Genomic DNA, 20,709 nt, shown 5'->3' with positions numbered 1-20,709 from the left:
GGAAAAAAAGGTCACACCAAAAAAGAGGAAACCACCAGTGACTCTAGACTTCACTGCCTTGCAGAGCTATACCAAACAAAAAAATATTTAACATCGGACACTTCTGGGTGTGTCAGATGCCTGCTTCCCCCACTATGCACTGCAGCTCCACCAACCAGCTGTTATGTTAGTACAGATCTGAAAGGGCACACTAGTGATGTCGTAGCAAGCAGGTGGAACCACAGCGCTCAGCAGGAGAGGTAATCATCCAGCACACCCAAAGTTTCAGATGCTGAAGACTTTTCTGCTGATGTAGTTGTGCAATAAAGTGAAGATTAGAGTCATCAGAGTTGAGACTTGTAGGTATTATTCTCATTCTTTTACGGGTTGGCTTTTTTGTTATCTTTTTTGGCAACAGAGTTGTTGTCAGTGCATTATAATCTAGTGGTCAAAAAGATTTCACAGCAATGTAGGGGCTGTCCTTGCTGTTGGCACAGAATGTGCTGTATTGATCACTGGCCAGTGGAAAAGAAATGCCCAATTGTAAATATGTTGCCAAATATAAGAAATCATTTAACATGATCTTGACACTTACATACATATTATGATATGCCTGAATTTATAGTCAATAACATAAATAGCTATTTACATATGTGCAGGGGTGGAGTAAATATTATTTTTTTCACTGTCAGTTGGAATTTATTGTATTCGGTATAAACACTTCTCACACAGTTTTCTATTTATAAACTGATGCATTAAACTTATTGGACTGATTGGATTTGCACAGATGGTGGTAAGACTTTTGAGATCATAAATAAACTTTATTTATACAAAACCCAAGACAAAAACACATTAAAATCAAAACATGCAGGCCCTGATCCTGATCCAAGCTTTATCCCCTACTAAGGGTACACTTAAATCAATACACAATGGGTAACCTCATATACTTCATCTCTTTTTATTGCAGTGGTGATAGATTGTGCTGAAGCTCAATACGTTTCCCAGATTTCTTATTTCCACTTCCTCAGAAGCATTAGAGATTCAGAGCACTATAATAACAGTAAAGTTGATATTAACACAACACTGTATGAATGACTAAAGTCTTTCCATAGTACTTTCAACCTGACCAAGGAATTCCAACACTACAGAACTAGCACCCAGGTGGAGACCATCATGAAGGCAATGTGACCCCCCCCCCCCCCAAAGGCAGGCACACCACTGATTGAAGTTGATTCACTACAGTACTGGAGGCCATACCATATACTTAAAAAATTGTTTTAGTAAAAAAGAGTATCCTTAGTTCAATTTAAATGCCAAATTACGTACAAAGGAAAGTAGAAAAAAAAAGCCAGCTTAATCCTATTTACAAAGTTTAAGCCGAACTCCAGGAAATTAAAAAAATATCCTTTGCAGTGGGGCTGCACCCACGCTGCAAGGGTTTACTGTTTGTTTTTTAAAGCAGAGAGAAGAAGCATTTTAACTTACCTGATCCTCCGCTCCCCTGGCAGATGGCACTTCAGTGGTGGACTGAATGTCATCATATCCAAGGCAAGGCTATGGACCGTGCATTGGTCTTGATGACGTCAGGACCTTAGACCACCAGAGCATGTGGGAAAGGATGCCCCAGTGACTGGTCTAGTAGATAGAGTAAGTAGATTTTCTTTTTTATGTCCTCAAGAGATAAATGAACATAAACCCTTGAAGTGTGTGTAGAACCCCATTTTAAGAGATCATTTTTAAGTTTACTGGAATTGGGCTGTAGGAAACTTTCTTATCTCACATTGTGAACAGTCTCCAGTCCTTTAGTTAATCAACCTATATATCTTTACAATAAATGTTCAGCTACAAAATATATAATGTTTCTTACATCCTTTTCTCCACTATGAGGTCTGGTGTCCCTAGATCCTAGGAAATTCTTGTTTGAGCAATGTTACTGAATATGTTAAAGTGAATAGGCAGCTGTAAAGTGAATCACTTCTATAAGAATGCCGACAGTTGTCTGAGCAATTGTTGTCCATGCTGGTACTGCTGTTGACGCATGACATAGTGTGTCAGCAACAAAAGGGTTACAATTTGCCTTTCTGAGTGGCAGTCAAGTTTTTGCAGTCTTGAGGTACAATGCTTCTGGGTTTGTCATATCTCCAGTACCTCAATAGGCACTGTTATTCTTCCAGCCAAGCGCTGTTACTTTTCTGTCCACCTAATGCCTGCCTGTAGAAATGACAGCACCCTAGAAGTGTTAGATACAAGCAGTGCCCATAGCTGTTCAGAAAATAAAGTTCATGACCTTTTGGAAAGGTAAATATAAAAATCTTAGGCTGTTCCTACCTTTTTTTTTCTTCTACTGTAGCTAAAGGGTCCCTTTAAAGTTCAACAACCTGTTAGGCCTCGTACACACGATAGGTTAAAGGATCACTAAACAAAAAAATTTTGTTGGGCTAAATAGCTTGCTTTACCTTATAGCAGTCTTGATTTCATGTCCTCATTGTCCGTTTTTGCTTTGAAGCAGCTGTAATCCTTTGCTGAAATCCTCACTTCCTGGTTCTCTGGCTCCATAGTAAATTTCTCATGGGAGCTTCTAACTGTGGTCGAAACTCAGATTCATTTTAAAAACAAAACACTGCCCTGGATTTGTTTGTTTTTGTTCTGTGTGTCTCTTTACTTCACATAAACATGAAATCAGTTTAAAAGCGAAAGTGAAACTAGAGGCACATTATATGATATAATTTAATGTATTTTTCATCATTTTTAAAAGGAATCAGTTAACTTTTATGTCTCTATACCCTGTAAACAGTCATTTCAGCAAAAAAAAAAATTTCCTTTAGTGACCCTTTAACCAGAGGACAACGGTCTGATGGACCGTTTTCATCGGTCAAAACCGATCGTGTGTGGGCCCAATAGGTTATTAAACCTTCGGTTAAAAAAAGCAAACTTGCTTTAAAATTTAACCGATGGATTGCTAACCGATAGGTCAAAACCGATCGTTAGTATGCAAAACCATCGGCTAAAAACCCGCGCATGCTCAGAATCAAGTCGACGCATGCTTGGAAGCATTGAACGTTTTTTTCAGCACGTCGTTGTGTTTTACGTCACCGCTTTCTGACACAATCGGTTATTTAACCTATGGTGTGTAGGCGTGACGAATCATCAATCAGCTTCATCGGTTAACCTATCGTGTGTACGAGGCCTTAGATATTACCTTTCAACAGTTTATGTATTTAGTCTAGTAACGGGTAATCTGTGATTGGTTACTAAAGGTTCCCACGTGCTATTTCACCCCAAAGAAACTATTGAATAAATTCCAACTCCTGTTAATGAAGCACCTTGTTTTCTTTGCTGGGGAGAACGCATATTAATTATACCCTCTGCAACTATCGATTCAATAACTCATTTCGGGTTCCTCCCCTTCATGGTGCAACACCCCACTTTTTTTCTTCTTTCTTCTTCTCTCGCTTTTTGTTTGTCCTCTAGTGTACATAATATAAAAACCCTTGATTAATATCGGTCTACCTGCTGCTGCCGAGTTATCCTTTACAATATTAGGGAAGTCTCCTTGGACTCTTAATATGTACTGAGTCCTCAGTTTAGTCTGAGCTACCTTACTACTGTGATCACAACAAATACACAGTTTGTAATCCCTTGTCTTTCATTAAAGTGGAAGTAAACTTCCATTGATTGTTTGTACCTATTGTGAACTTTGGGGGTTGTTTAGCTCTACGGGATTAAGTGCGTAAACCGTTGAACCAAAAAGGGTTTTTATTTGTGACCAAACCAAAAACAACGCTTTATTCAGCTTTATTCAGCACACAGGGAAAAATATTAAAGTAAAAGTCTGCTTGTCTCCAGCATAAACACAAAAAGTCTGTTTTTCTTCAGCACAGCAATGAATTAAAGCAAAGGCGCATACGGTTTTAGGCAGGTCTTCACCCCCCAGAACTTCCAGTCCTTGCTGACCCTTTATCAGCTTCTCAGAGGTACACAGCTTCTTCAGACAGGTGCCCTCACATACTCCTCCACACCCTCTATCAGCACTTTCTGTCTTTTAAGCTGTTTTCCTGGAAGTTCTTAACCCCCTGTGTGCTTGACTGCCAGTGGTCAGGAGAGGAGGCTCTTTCCCTCCGAGCGTCACTTTAGAGCCTCCGAAATTCCGGGCCCCAAATGACACTCTAACAAGGACAGAGAGGACTGTAGGCCCGTCCTCTCTGGATCAACTTTTATTGCCCGGAATTCCTCACCCCCTCTGGGTGACCTCCTAAACACTATACTATTGCCTTAAAGGGACCACACTCCAAATATTGGTGCAACATAGCGCCCGTCCAGGACCCAACCCTGGCATCCTGTACACTATACAGTAGGTAAGCCTATAATAAGGCTTACCTATAGGTACTGTAAATATATCCTAAACGTGCACCATTTAGGAAATATATACTGTATATGCAGCCGATGACGTCATCAGCACCTGCGCTCTGAAGGAACGGGCACCCATGCTGTTTCTTCAAAGCCCTGTGCCATGACCGATGTCACGTGGCTCCAGCCAGTCACACAGCCGTTTGCTTCGTTTGCAGGTAAGTGTCACAAAATGTGCTAGTATGCAATGCATACTAGCACATTATGAATTTACTTTGCTGGTCAGACAACAGAAAAAAAAGAGGCAGCAGTTTACTTCCTCTTTAAAGTGGTTGTAAAGTCAGAAGGTTTTTTTTTTTAATCTTAATGCATTCTATGCATTATGATGAAAAACCTTCTGTGTGCAGCAGCACCCACTCAGCCCCCCAAACACTTACCTGAGCCCACCTTGATTCAGTGATGTTGCAGGAGAGTCTCGGCTGCTCGGGACTCCCCCTTCTCATTGTCCGAGATGCTTTCAATCAAATTCAGTGAGGTCTGAATGGACACACAGAGCAGCGGCTTGGCTCAGGTGCCCCCATACCAAGCTGATTGGTGTGGGGGCACTCAGAAGGAGAGAGGGGCCAGGAGTACAGAAGAGGGACCCGAGAAGAGGAGGATCTGGGCTGCTCTGTGCAAAACCACTGCACAGAGAAGGTAAGTATAAGTTTGTTATTTTTAAAGAAAAAAACTGAGACTTTAGTATCACTTTAAATAAAGAATAAAAAAATAAAAAAATCTGCTTCATCGTGTCTTTAAATTGGTTAGTCTATCGTGGTCCAGCTTTCCTTATACTATACTCCAATGTATGAAACTCCTGTTATGAGAACATTAGTAAGAGAAAAGCGTTCACAAGGATGTCACATAATGCTTATTTTGTTTTCGTAAGCCAGAGTAAAGAAGCATTTGTGAATGGATCACAGACAGTTGGGAAATTTACACCTTAGTATACAGATGGTGTCTGTGATCTTCTTGCTGTAATTAATAGCCTTGGATGAAACAGACAAAATTAGTATAATTATTTAAAAAGTAAAAAAAAGTGGTACTTTTTACTTCATGGTATTGGTATACTATAATTATAAAACTATTATTTTTCCCTTCTGCAGACTAGCCACACATAGTATAGGTTCCATATGTACTCAGTAGTGCTAAACTTAAATTGTGTATTGATGAAAACCTGTCAATAGTAAAACTCTGGTTTATTGTTTCTAATCAATATAAATATAACCTACATGTAAGATAGAGGATCTTCTAAACTGATATCCAAAACATTATGTTGTTTCTTGCTTTAACCCTTTTGCTGCCAGGGACGTTTTTGCACTATTTCTACACATTTTTTTAAATCATTTTAGGCCTGAAGATTACACAAAACCCACAAACATTATATACACTTTTAAAGCAGTTACCCTAGAGAATAAAATAGCGACAGTTCCAATTTTAAAAAAGTCCCCTATGTGATGTTTTTTTTTTTTATTGCAAATGTTTTTTTGTTTTTTTTTTAAAGTGTATTTTGTGCGTGTACTCGAGAGAGGAGCCGGACTGCAGGATTTGGAAGTAGGCAGGCCTCCCCCAGAGGCAATCTGCCACCTTTCTCCATGCCCCGGGTGGCAATGGCGGGTGTGTGAGGGGGTTCTCCCACACAGCCCGCCCTACCTGCTCCGCTTTGAAGCCCAACGGGGCAGAGGGACTCCCTATAAGGGAGTGAGAGGATCTAGCCCGCTCAACCAGCCCTGTTAGTCCTTCGCCTCTCTTTTTTAGAGACCGCGTGGTCAAAGTGCGTGCATGTTAACCCAATTTCGAGTGCGTGTAAGTGTGGTGGTTTTTGTGGGAGGGGGGTGGGCGTACTAAGCGCAGGCTTACCTCGCATAGCACACCCACCGGGAGCCGGGCTGAGACCACCAAACTCAATTCACATGTAGCCGAGACCGGGATCCGAACCCCTAGCTGCAGAGGTGAATGGCTTGTCAGCGCAGTGCCAATCGTGTTGAGCCACCGCAGCTCCTGTGATGTTTTTTTTGGTGACAGGTTCTCTTTATTGAGATGTCTAAAAGACCCTGCATGTCTCCCCTGCCATCCACTAAATTATTATTTTCTGGCTGAGCTAGCCGGGGACACCGAGAGCTTGACCCGGAAGTGATGTCAGAGACTTTGCTTTTCGGGTCACAAGAAGAAGGGAAGGAGAGCAGACATGGAGCTCCCGGGCCTGCCGATGGAGCAAGCAGAGCCCGGTAAGCATGGCGGGGCGCAGCTGCCAGAGGTGGCGCCTGTACCGGGGGTGTGTGAGAGCAATCGGCTGCAGCGCTGCCGCACGAATGCTCTCACCTTACAGGCAGGGGTCTTCCTGTCAGTTTCACACACAATACTGATTGTGTGTAATACCCCCTGTTGTCAGGTCCATACAATGTACGGACCTAGCGGCAAAAGGGTTAAATGCTAAGTTCACATTTGTCACCTTTTCTTTCTAAATTCCAGCTCCCATATGTACCAATATAGCAATAATGTACTTCTTTTGCAAAAATAAAACATCTTTCCATTTATTTACACACGCATACCTCACTCTCTTCATGGATGTTTAAAAACCCTGCTCCATTACTTCTGCCTTACTTCCTGAAAGATTTTAGGTCATGACACAGGAAAGAATTGTCCAGCTGAGGGTAGATGATGCAGGGTGTGTTCTAATGAGATCATTAATGCTATACTGGTACATAGAGGAGCTGTAATTTAGAAAAAAAATTAAAAAGATGAGCAAAGCTGAACTCATGCCGCGTACACACCATCACTTTATGTGATGAAAAAAAATGACGTTTTTAAAAACGTCACTTTAAATGGGGGAAAACGTTGTTTTATGTTTTGTGAAAAACGACAAAAAAAAATTGAAGCATGCTTCAATTTTATGTGCCATTTTTCAAAACGTCGTTTTTTACTTCACAGAAATTGACCGTGTGTAGCAAAAAACAATGTTTAAAACAACGTTTTTACACCCGCGCATGCTCAGAAGCTAGTTATGAAGCGAGCTTCAATGGAAAAATGTGGTGAACGTAACCTCGCTTTGCTAGAGCATTGTGAAAAAAACGATGGTGTGTAGGCAACATCGTTTTTGAAAATTGAAGTTTCAAAAACGTTGTTTTTTACTTCACATAAAATGACGTTTTTTTCATCACATAAAGTGATGGTGTGTACGCGGCATTAGCCTTTAAAGCCCCTCTGAAGTCAAAGAAACAGCCAGATAGACCTTGATCTATCAACCTCCATTTGCGTTGTCTTCCTTCCACTTTCCTGTAAAATATGTTGCTTAGTGTGTAGTAATCTGGACATACACTGTACAATTCGATTGTGCAATCTCTGTAAGTCTTTTTTCAATGTACCAGAACTATGTACTGATGTAATGAGGATGAACCTGAACAGTCCATTCAATACATTCCAACATAAGCAGGACCTTCACTACATAGTTCATGGTAGATCTAAAGATTGTATAATACGTAGACATCCTAACCTCTTGCTTTCTAGGTAACGCATATGTGCAGTAGCAAAGAGGGTGGACTACACAACACACGTATGCGTCCATAGGTGGCAGAACATTCTGTGCTAAAAGTGCGCTCGCCATATGTTCCCAGCACAAAGACATATTTTGGTCTCTACTAATGATCTGGACATGGCTGGACCGGCTCCTGATCATGTGACCACTGTGATACCCAATCACAGTAATCTTGTGACCAGCCTGACCTTCCCACTTCCAGGGTGTAAAGATCCTGTTACAGGCATGCTGGGACTTGGCAGGAAGAGGTTAAAAATGATTGTGTAAAACACTGCAGTTTTGAGCAACGCTATCTAACCAACCTGGCTAGGCCCACAACCTTCTTCCCCCTTCAAGTGTATATGAGGGTGCTCATCAAGGTTGTCAAATTATAAGATAAAAAAAAAAGAAAAAAATATAATATATTGCAGCTTACCAGTCCTTAGATATGGTGGCTGCATTTGCTTTTTTTCCTGTTTATTCCAGTTATTTTGAAGTAATTCTGTAAATGACTCTTTCCCTGGGAGGCTAAGCTCACTCCACTACTGTATCTAAAGAGGGAGCCATAATTGTCACTAAATGCCCATACACACGATCAGACTTTATGACAACAACGCTCCACCGATTGTGTTTTATCGGACAATCCGACTGTGTGTATGCTCCATCGGGCAATTGTTTTCAGTTTTTCAATGGACAAATGTTCACTGTGAATGCTCTCAAACTTTCCGACAACAAATGTCTGATGGAGGATAATCCGATCCGTGTGTACACAAGTCCATCGGACTAAAATCCAAAGTTCAAATGAGCATGCTCCGAACCAATGCTAAACATCAGACAACAATAGCAGAAGTTGCCCAAAGGGTGGCGGGAAAGAGCTGAAAAAAACACACGTGGTTTGGTGAATGCATAATAAGTTTACGGCCAACGCCCCTTCGAAGAAAAATCCATGGAAAAGTCAGATGGAAGTACGATCATGTGTACGAGGCTTTAGAGTGGACTACAAACAGGTCTGCCTTTGTTCATCTTTATTTCATTGGAGGTGGGAAGATAAGTCGTTTACAGAAAAAAAAATCTAGCTTTTTATTTTATTTTAGTCCAGCTTACAGGAAGTGACAGGGATACAAGGATACTGCATTTCTGGCAAGATCTACATGTATTTTCTGTACTTGTTGAAAATGAAAAAAACAAAACAAATGCAGCCACCACATCTATCCAATCTAAAGACTGATAAGTTGCAATATATCACATTTTTGTTGTAGGGTTTAACATACCTCCCAACAGTCCCAGATTATCCGGGACTGTCCTACATTCTGACCCTGTCTTGTGTACCACAACGGCTCTGCCCCTTTACACTGTACTGAGAAGGGTCTGGAAGGGGGAGTCTGTGCTGTGTGTGTGTGTGTGGGGGGGGGGGTTGTACAGAGATTTGGCTGGGAGGGTGGTTAGGGCTGTGGGGAGAATCTGTGATGGGGGACACATGCGCTAAATTTTGCACTTTAACCACTTAAGCCCCTGACCAAAATGCAGCTAAAGGCCCAGGCCAAGTTTTGCGATTCGGCACTGCGTCGCTTTAACAGACAATTGCGCGGTCGTGCGACATGGCTCCCAAACAAAATTGACGTCCCTTTTTTTCCCACAAATAGAGCTTTCTTTTGGTGGTATTTGATCACCTCTGCGGTTTTTATTTTTTGCGCTATAAACAAAAATAGAGCGACAGTTTTGAAAAAAATGCAATATTTTTTACTTTTTTTCTATAATAAATATCCCCAAAAAATATATAAAAAAACATTTTTTTCCTCAGTTTAGGCCGATACGTATTCTTCTACATATTTTTGGTAAAAAAAATCACAATAAGCGTTTATCGGTTGTTTTGCGCAAAATTTATAGCGTTTACAAAATAGGGGATAGTTTTATTGCATTTTTATTCATTATTATTTTTTTACTACTAATGGCGGCGATCAGCGATTTTTTTCATGACTGCGACATTATGGCGGACACTTCGGACAATTTTGACACATTTTTGGGACCATTGTCATTTTCACAGCAAAAAATGCATTTAAATTGCATTGTCTATTGTGAAAATGACAGTTGCAGTTTGGGAGTTAAGCACAGGGGGCGCTGATGGGGTTATGTGTTCCCTGAAGTGTGTTTACAACTGTAGGGGGGTGTGGCTGTAGGTGTGACGTCATCGATTGTGTCCCCCTATAAAAGGGATGACACGATCGATGTCAGCGCCACAGTGAAGAACGGGGAAGCCGTGTTTACATACGGCTCTCCCACGTTCTTCAGCTCCGGGGAGCGATCGCGAGGGGGTGGCTAGAAAGTAATAGCCGCCCCCTCATCCCGGATCGCTCCCAGACGATTTCCGACCGCCGCATGTACCGGGGGGGTCCCGATCGGACCCCCAAGCCACGTCTAGGCAGGGCCGTACGGGTACGCTCATCTGCCTGTACGTGCCATTCTGTGGACGTATATGTACATGCGGCGGTCGTTAAGTGGTTAAAGAATTATTCCTGTTTGACAATTTCAAAAGTTGTGAGGTACTGTATAGGTTTAGTTATCCATATGTGGTGGTCAATGCACTTACTTTAGCTACTGCTGCAACTTACAAAAAAAAAAATCATGTTAATTGCAGTTCTGATCTAAAAGTCTACAAGGATAATACAGTGTATTACCATACAAGGGATATAGAGTTTCATTGATCCCTTCTGTGATGTGGTTGTCAGTGCTGTGAACATATTGTTCTCTTGCATACAAGGACACTGAAATCTGTCAGATCTGGGTCCTATACTTCTCCTTCTTTATATTCATAGAGGGAACCCCCCCCCCCTCCTCTTCCCTACAGCGGCTTTAGTCTCAGGCACACCTATCCTCTCTGCATGCTGAAGCTTAAAGCCCAGTTTGCACTTGATCGATTCCATTTGCACCCTGACTTTCCTTTGAAGTCGCAGGGAGCAGATGGAGCCTTCATTGAGGCAATTAGAGCACCACAGGAAGCAAAAACCACCAGCTGCTCTCAAGGCTTGTGTGTGCCCAGAATTAGTAAAGCACTTTCTAGGTAGCACCTCTGTCAGCAGACTGGAGGCACACACTGAGACACCGACACTCCCAGCATTCTGTGGATGTTGCTTACCCAAGTATTTCCCAGTAAGGTGTTAGGACATTGACTCCCGTAAATCCACATAATCTTAGTTGTTTTAAACAGAAGGGAACTTTCAAGCTAAGTATTCATTAGACATTAAAAGTGCTGAACATTGAAAATATGTCTTTGCAATATATACCATTTTTTTAGTGTATTAAAAAAATAGATTAATCCTTTAAAATGTTACTGTTGACATTTTCATCTTGATTTTTGAATTATTACTGTATTTGGGACATTTTAACCAATTAAGCCCCGGACCAATATGCTGCCTAAAGACCCAAGGTGTTTTTACAGTTCGGGACTGCGTCGCTTTAACAGACAATTGCGCGGTCCTGCGACGTGGCTCCCAAACAAAATTGGCGTCCTTTTTTCCCCACAAATAGAGCTTTCTTTTGGTGGTATTTGATCACCTCTGCGGTTTTTATTTTTTGCGCTGTAAACAAAAATAGAGCGACAATTTTGAAAAAAATGCAATATTTTTTACTTTTTGCTATAATAAATATCCCCCAAAAACATATATAAAAAAAAATGTTTCCTCAGTTTAGGCCGATACGTATTCTTCTACCTATTTAAAAAATCGCAATAAGCGTTTATCGATTGGTTTGCGCAAAATTTATAGCGTTTACAAAATAGGGGATAGTTTTATTGCATTTTTATAAAAAAATGTTTTTTTACTACTAATGGCGGCGATCAGCGATTTTTTTCGTGACTGCGACATTATGGCGGACACTTCGGACAATTTTGACACATTTTTGGGACCATTGTCATTTTCACAGCAAAAAATGCATTTAAATTGCATTCTTTATTGTGAAAATGACAGTTGCAGTTTGGGAGTTAACCACAGGGGGCGCTGTAGGAGTTAGGGTACACTTAGTGTGTGTTTACAACTGTAGGGGAGTGTGGCTGTAGGAATGACGTCATCGATCGAGTCTCCCCTATAAAAGGGATCACTCGATCGATGCAGCGCCATAGTGAAGCACGGGGAAGCCGTGTTTACATACGGCTCTCCCCGTTCTTCAGCTCCGGGGAGCGTTCGCGACGGAGCGGCTATTAACAAATAGCCGCGCCGTCGTCCCGGATCGCTCCCCGAGGGAACCCGACCGCCGCGTGTAGCGGGGGGGTCCCGATCGGACCCCCGACCCACGTCTAGGCAGGCACGTACAGGTACGTTGATGTGCCTGTCCGTGCCATTCTGCCGACCTATATCTACATGCGGCGGTCGGGAAGTGGTTAAAGAGTACTTAGTGATTCAAGAGATCCTGTTGCTGTTTATATAAGAGTGTGATTTATAGTATCATTTTCCTTTTTTAGTATATAGCTTATTTTTCAAAGGAAACAATTCTCCCGGATGACAAGGCATGGAACTCCTACACACCTGTTTTATATTTCTATGTGTTTGTACATAGTTTTCAAAAATAGGAGTTGGTTTTCTCTTTGACACTGTTACAGCAAAGTGCTTCCTCTCCTCTGTTGTATATTTAATGTGCCCTCTGTTTGGCTGCCTTCCATTCTGACATGCCTAGGGGCAACATATTTCTGCTGAGAAAAAAAAAATCTTGTTGTAAGTGTGACTTTTATTTATTTTTTACTTTTCATATCATAGGGCACATTTTAACCACTTAAGGACTGCCTCCTGCACATATACGTCGGCAGAATGGCACGGCTGGGCACAAGCACGTACCTGTACCTCCTCTTTAAAGCGGGAGTTCACCCGAAAAACACTTTCTAACATTAGATTGACGCTCGTTTTGTGAAGGGGAATCGGGTGTTTTTTTTTTAAATCGAAGCAGTACTTACCGTTTTAGAGAGCGATCTTCTCCGCCGCTTCCGGGTATGGTCTTCGAGACTGGGCGTTCCTATTTGATTGACAGGCTTCCGACAGGCTTCCAACGGTCGCATACATCGCGTCACGAGTAGCCGAAAGAAGCCGAACGTCGATGCGGCTCTATACGGCGCCTGCGCACCGACGTTCGGCTACTTTCGGAAAATCGGGACGCGCTGTATGCGACCGTCGGAAGCCTGTCAATCAAATAGGAACGCCCAGTCCCGCAGCCCATACCCGGAAGCGGCGGGGAAGATCTATCTCTAAAACGGTAAGTACTGCTTCGATTTAAAAAAACACACCCGATTCCCCTTCACAAAACGAGCATCAATCTAATGTTAAATATTGAGTTTTTGGGGGAACTCCCGCTTTAAGTGCCCAGCCGTGGGTCGCGGGACCGAAGCTCCGTGAGCGCGGGACCTGAGGACCCGATCGCCGCTGAAGTCCCGCGATCGGTCCCCGGAGCTGAAGAACGAGGAGAGCTGTGTGTAAACACAGCTTCCCTGTTCTTCACTCTGGCGCTGTCATTGATCGTGTGTTCCCTGATATAGGGAAACACGATCAATGATGTCACTTGTCCAGTCCCACCCCCCTACAGTTAGAAACACATATGAGGTCACACTTAACCCCTTCAGCGCCCCCTAATGGTTAACTCCCAAACTGCAATTGTCATTTTCACAGTAAACAATGCATTTTTATAGCATTTTTTGCTGTGAAAATGACAATTGTTCCAAAAATGTGTCAAAATTGTCCGATGTGTCCGCCATAATGTCGCGGTCACGAAAAAAATCGCTGATCGCCACCATTAGTAGTAAAAAAAAAAATAATAAAAATGTAATAAAACTTGTTTAGAGAACGTAAGTGAACAAACAGCATCATGAAGGCCAAGGAACACACCATACAGGTCAGGTATACATTTTAAAGCAGGGTTAGGATATAAAAAATATCCCAAGCTTTGAACAGCTCACAGAGCACTGTTTAATCCATAATCCAAAAATGTAAAGAGTATGGCAAACCTACCAAGACATGGCCATCCACCTAAACTGACAGGCCGGGCAAGGAGAACATTAATTAGAGAAGCAGCCAAGAGGTCCATGGTAACTCTGGAGGAGCTGCAGAGATCCACGGTTCAGGTGGGAGAATCTGTCCACAGGACAACTATTAGTCATGCTCTCCACAAATCTGACATTTATGGAAGAGTGGCAAGAAGAAAGCTATTGTTGAAAGAAAGCAAAAAGAAGTCCAGTTTGCGAGAAGCCATATGGGGGACGCAGCAAACAGGTTGAAGAAGGTTCTCTGGTCAGATGAGAGCAAAATCTAACTTTTTGGCCTAAACGCAAAATGCTATGTGGGGTGGAAAACGAACACTGCACATCACCCTAAACACACCATCCCCACCGTGAAACATGGTGGTGGTACCATCATGTTGTGGGGATGCTTTTCTTCAGCAGGTAAAGGAAAGCTGGTCAGAGTTGATTAAAAGATGGATGAAGACAAATACAGGGTAATCTTTGAAGAAAACCTGTTAGAGTCTGCAAAAGACTTGATACTGGGGCAAAGGTTCACCTTTCAGCAGGAAAATGACCTTAAACATACAGCCAGAGCTACAATGGAATGGTTTAGATCTAACCATATTTATGTGTTAAAATGGCCCAGTCAAAGTCCAGACCTAAATCCAATTGAGAATCTGTGGCAAGACTTGAAAATTGCTGTTCACAGACGCTCTCCATCCAATCTGACAGAGCTTGGGCTATTTTGAAAAGAAGAATGGGCAACAATTTCACTCTCTAGATCAGTGATGGTGAACCTTGGCACTCCAGATGTTTTGGAACTATATTACCCATGATGCTCAACTACACTGCAGAGTGCAAGAGCATCATGGGAAATGTAGTTCCAAAACACCTGGGGTGCCAAGGTTTGCCATGACTGCTCTAGATGTGCAAATGTGTTTGTAGAGACCTATCCAAAACACTTGTAGCTGTAATTGCAACAAAAGGAGGTTCTACAAAGCATTGACCTAGGAGGGGGGGGGGGTTGAATACAAATGCACGCAACACTTTTCAGATATTTATTTGTAAAAAAAAATTAAAACCATTTAGAATTTCTTTCCACGTCACAATTGTGTGCCACTTTGTGTCAGTCTACCACATACAATACTAATAAAATACATTTACATTTTTGGTTGTAACATGACAAAATGTGGAACATTTCAAGGGTTATTAATACTTTTTCCAGGCACTGTAAGTTATAGGTGCAGTTTTACTAATTTCTTTCTGCTGGGTGAGACATAATGTAATAAAGTAAATCAATTCTTTGTAATGGTAATGAGCACATGCCCTGCCAAACTTACTCTACTGGCTTGTGCATACATCATCTCACTGGGGTTGATTTACTATAACTGGTGCACACATAATCTGGTGCAGCTGTGCATAGTAACCAATCAGCTTCTAACTTCAGCTTGTTCAGTTAAGCGTTACCAATAAAACTTAGAGGCTAATTGGTTACTATGCACAGCTGCACCAGATTTTGTGTGCACCCGTTTTAGTAACCCCCCCCCCCCCCCCCCCCACACTGTGATATCATGATTTGTCAATTCAACAATTTGAATGTATGCATGGATTTCTTGGGACAGTTTTGCATCCTGGGAGGCAGAGGGGCAAGTAACTTCTAAGCTGTTGGCTCTAGGCATGGGTGGTATAAACAGCAGAAGATTAAGAATTATAGGCCACCAGAGAGCAAATCTAACAAAACGTATGCCACAGCCATGTCCAGTCCCAGATTAAAAAAGGTCATTTTTGTAGTGACTTCTGAAGTTCAGCTTTATTGATGAGACGGAGACTCCAGTGCAAAACACTGCCAAAACTTCCATTATCAGTTGTTCCTGTTTACTATTTTCCTCTAGTGCAGTGGTTCTCAACCTTTCTAGTGCCGTGAGCCCTTGATAAAATTTCCCAAGTTGTGGGGATCCCTAACAGTAAAATTATTTTTGTAGCGTGGGTTGTCGGCACCCAAGGCAAGACAAGTAATTTGCGCCCCTAACCCATGGACATTTAGTGCTCCCTGAGTCCCTTCCACTCTATGGAAACCCCTTATGGTACATTTTAGGATGTACCACTCTTTCTCTTTGTTCTCTTTTCTTTCCCTTTTATCTCTCTCTCTATCCTACTTTCTTGGTTTTTTTCCTCTATTCCTCTTTCTAGCCGTCTTTCTTGTTCTCTCTCTTATTTTTTCTGTCCCTTTTTCTTTGTTCCTTCCGCTCTTTTTCTCTACCTTCCATGTTTTCCATGTATTCTCTATTTGTATTCCTTCTCTTACTCCTTGGTGGGGGGGGGGGGCGAATGGGATGAGTAGCATTGCTGGTGGGGGGGATCAGTGGCAGTGTAGGGGGAGTTCTGATCAGCCAACTTAGATGCTCTTGATCAAGGTCATCTGCTGATCTGAGAACTGTAGTGGGGATATTTAATGGCAACTATAATCACCGGTAGTGTTACTAACTGTGTCTTCGACTTTGTGGCGTCTCGTAGCAGTGACACCTATGCTGAAATCAAGAGATAGGGTCTCCTCCAGCCCCTCCCACTTCACATTCCTCACCAGTCAGTCTTTGTCCCCCAGCCTTGCCATGAACTGAATGGGTGGTTGTGAAGAGGCTAAGTGGGTGGCCGCGGCCTCTAGAAACAGCCACCGGCTCCAGGCACAGCTCTGCTGGGTGGCAGCAAAAAGGATGGGAGAGAGGAGTGGACTTCAGGAACAGCCCAGGATTCGGTGACCAATTGTCTGTAGAAATTCCAACGCGCAAAATTCCGACATATGCTCGGAAACAATTCGACGCTCGAAAGCATTGAACTTCATTTTCTCGGCTGCCCGTAGTGTTGTACGTCATCGCGTTCTTGACGGTCAAAAGTTTAGAGAACTTTTGTGTGACTGTGTGTATGCAAGCCAAGCTTGAGCGGAATTCCGTCAGAAAAACCATCCAATGTTTTTCCGACGGAAAATCCGATCGTGTGTATGCGGCATAACTTGAGTTTTTGTAAACGTTTAGGTGCACCAAGCACCAGGGTGTGAATTCATTTAATTGTCCAGAATATTAAATTATTCTGGCCATTGAAATAAAAAAATTCTCAAGCGCTAATGTTTTAGCATGTTTAAACGTGTGTACATGCATTTAGAGTTTTTGGAGGGTTTTTTTCTGACTCTAAGCACCCCTACCTCTGAACAAATTAAAACTCCTACTGTATGTATGCATGCACACATAGGATAATATGAAGGGGTGTTTGCATAAGGCCTAAAGGCCCGTACACACGGTCGGACTTTCGGCCAACAAACTTCAAAATCAACAAGTTTTCACATTTGTCCGATCGTGTGTACGCTCCAAAGGATTAACTTTTTCGGGTTTCATCGGACAAAAAGTTCGGTCTGCAAACGGACAAACTTTACGACAACAAATGTCCGATGGTTCCTAGTCCGACCGTGTGTACAGCAAGCCATCTGACTTTTGTCCGAAGTACAAACACGCATGCCCAGAACCAATGTTAAAATCAACCAACAATAGCAGAAATTAACCAAAGGGTGGCGATAAAGAGCAGAAAAACCACGTGGTGTTGGGAAAGTTTTAGAAAAGTTTGCAGAAAAGTCCGAGCGTGTGTATGCTATGGGTGTGACCGGACAAATCACTTCGGACAAAAATCAATGGGAAAGTTTGTCCGATGTCCGACCGTGTGTACAAGGCTTAAGAATGGATTTGGAATGGATACAGAACATGTGCTGCTGTGATTGTTTCACCTGACCACTCACATGCAGAAAATATGTAAATGTAATAGAAAGTAGAACTTGTTACAATGTGTTTTCTGGCAGTGTTTTAATATTGTCATCTTTTTCATTTTTGAACAGGACTAGAATTGCATTTGAGGTGAAGTTACAGAAAACCAGCCGATCGACAGACTTCCGGGTGCCGCAGTCTATCTGTACCATGTTTAATGTTATGGTTGATGCAAAAGCGCAATCAACAAAACTTTGTAGTATGGAAATGGGACAAGAGGTAAAATTTGACTTTGTACTTAAATATTATGTACTAATCTTTATTTTCTAAAGTTACCTTAACCAAAAATGTGTGTTTTTCACAGAAATGCTAATTCTGACATAATGAATGTATTGGGATTAGAATGTATACCTATCTACTGCATATATACTCTCAGTATTAACCCAAGAGTTTGATAAGTTTACTGTTTATCTACATTATTGATGGAAATCTAGACCAATTTTTTTCTCAGGTTGGAAAGATTAGGGAAGGGTTAGAATCTCTGTTGAGGTTCTGTTTCTGTCAGTGCACTTGCTGGATAGATCAACCTTTACTTGAGGGGAGTGAACATCTATCCAAGAATGACACAGACAGCAACAAAACCAAAGTGGTAAAGAGGGGAGCCTCTGTTAGGTTATTATTTCTGAAAGTGTGAGACTCTGGATCCAACAAGAAACCTGCACAGATGTCTCTTAAATCGCGGCCGAAATTGGGACTGCCAGCGGGAGTGAAATCGTGCGAGTTCAGCTGAACTTGCACGGCTTCACTCCCGCAGCCCAGTGTGAACCAGGGCTCAGGCTCAGTGATATCATCCTAACTTACTAGTGTGTAAGGTGAGTGACTGTAACTTATTTTTTTTTTAAACTGTGCTTTTTTTTATATAAGGCAGTAGGAGTCCATCAGATGAGCAGACCTTGCATTTTAATGAATGTAACAGTGATTTTGAGTTAGTTATTGCTATAAAAAGGAATACATTATTTACTGGAGTACTAACAAATAGAAAAATGTAGGCCTGTCAAACAAAGTGGTTGGCCTTTAATAGCATAATTAGACAATATTTCTTTTGTCTGTTTGAGGCAAGGAAAGGTTGTGGATTCCTGGTTTTCTAGTCTTATTGATCTTTAATTATCACCCCATGTATCACACTTTCGTCCATTTCATTTGTTTCTGTCTTTCACAAGTTGCGTCTCAACGTCTCTCCTTTACATCCCCATGACTCCACAGACAATGAGTTTCCTAGATTACTGAAGCCCGATTGTCTGGCTTCTACGTGGCTCACAGACATGTCATACCTTGTGACTTTTGGAGACGGTATTATTGCTATACACTGACGCTGCTGTACAGTAAATTGTTAGTGTTTACGGCTGTGTGATCCATTTGTATAGTAATATGACACTTTCTAAAGGGCTGTAATTATGTACAATACACACAATATCACATTCCTGGCTTTCTAATTCCTTCCTCCAGTCTGGCTAACGTTTTTATTGTAGCAGGTGCCAGTGGGATTTATGGTGAGAAATGAGTTAAAATGAATTCTGTCATTAGGGGTAGTATATTTTTTCCAGAACAATTGTTGTACTTGTCCTGACTGACATTGGATCTCCCTTGTCTCACTTTGGATAAATAAAAAAATAAAAAAAGATTTGTTATGAGTACACCAATTGATCATTTTTCTATTTTAAGGATTTAGGAAATAAATAGTTGTAAGAACACTGTGAAGATCATTTTTTTAAATACTGCTAGATACTATAATTTAAATTTTCTTAAAATCGTACCAGCAGACGGTGGTAGATTATTATGGGTCTCTGGAAACCAATGGAAACTTGATTATACAGACATTTAGGGCCTGTTCACCCCTTTTAGTTGATGAGCATTGCAATAGTGTACACACTAATCCACATGCTATGTGATGCAGTGCCAAATATGCTACATCCGCTATTCTTGGTATGTTGTGATGTATTGAACAGCCTATTCAAATGAATGCACTGCCCTATAAAAAGTAAATAAATAATAAAAAGGCGGCATGCTTATTTGCCATGCTTCACAGTGGACACAGCTGGCATGAAAGTGCACTGAATGGGCTGCCTAATGCAACAACACGGTGCACAAGAATGTACAAGGGACCTTACAAATCAAGTGGGTGATTTTTATATCATGATGTTATAATTGCACATAGTAAGTACTAAGAACCATTGTAATACATGGACTCCTAAGTATTCCCTACAGATAACCACTTCATGCAAATCGCCGTACGCGTATGCTGGTACTTTGACGCTAAATACCTTTCCGCCACAGCTGTTAAAGAAGATTTTTTTATATATCTTTTTTAAGTGATTTTTTTTTTTTTTTTGCATTTTATTGCATTTTTGTGTAAATTAGATCTGAGGTCTTTTTGACCCCAGATTTCATATTTAAGAGGTCCTGTCATGCTTTTTTTCTATTATAAGGGATGTTTACATTCCTTGTAATAGGAATAAAAGTGACCCAATTGTTTTTTGTCAAAATAAAAAGTAAAATAAATAAGAAAAAAAAATTATAAAGCGCCCCGTCCCAACGAGCTCGCACGCAGAAGCGAACGCATACGTGAGTAGCGCCCACATATGAAAACGGTGTTCAAACCACACATGTGAGATATCGCTGCAATCGGGCAAGAGCAATCATTTTAGCCCTAGACCTCCTCTGTAATTTAAAACTGGTTACCTGTAAAAATGTTTAAACATCTCCTATAGAGATTTTTAAGGGTAAAAGTTTGTCGCCATTCCACAAGCAGGCACAATTTTGAAGCGTCACTTGTTGGGTATCAATTTACTCACCGTAACATTATCTTTCACACAATAACAAATTACTGTTGTCTTATTTTTAAATTTAAAAAAGTGTATTTTTTCCCAGAAAAGTGTGCTTGTCAGACCGCTGCGCAAATACGGTGTGGCAGAAAGTATTGCAACAACCGCCATTTTATTCTCTAGGATGTTAGAAAAAAATCTTGGCTGGGTCATCATCTTGGCTGTGTTTGGTACATCTAGGTAAATCTCAGAACTGGTTGGACAGAATTGCAATTTTTTTGGAAGACA

At 41.5% G+C, this 20,709-nt stretch overlaps 1 protein-coding gene across 41 annotated transcripts in view; it reads left to right on the top strand.

Annotated features, from left to right (window-relative positions):
* CADPS (calcium dependent secretion activator) overlaps window positions 1-20,709 on the top strand; it is a 553,237-nt gene that overhangs the window by 441,771 nt on the left and 90,757 nt on the right. For all 41 annotated transcript variants that reach the window (XM_040359139.1, XM_040359135.1, XM_040359125.1 and 38 more), the window contains one exon: window positions 17,731-17,878. In XM_040359139.1, the coding sequence (XP_040215073.1) occupies window positions 17,731-17,878 (148 nt within the window). The remainder of the gene's footprint in view (window positions 1-17,730; window positions 17,879-20,709) is intronic.

The sequence above is a fragment of the Rana temporaria genome, chromosome 7 (assembly GCF_905171775.1).
Source record: "Rana temporaria chromosome 7, aRanTem1.1, whole genome shotgun sequence".
Classification (NCBI taxonomy): Eukaryota; Metazoa; Chordata; class Amphibia; order Anura; family Ranidae; genus Rana; species Rana temporaria.
The sequence above is the reverse complement of the archived record's forward strand: the minus strand, read 5'-3'. Positions and strand labels throughout refer to the sequence as shown.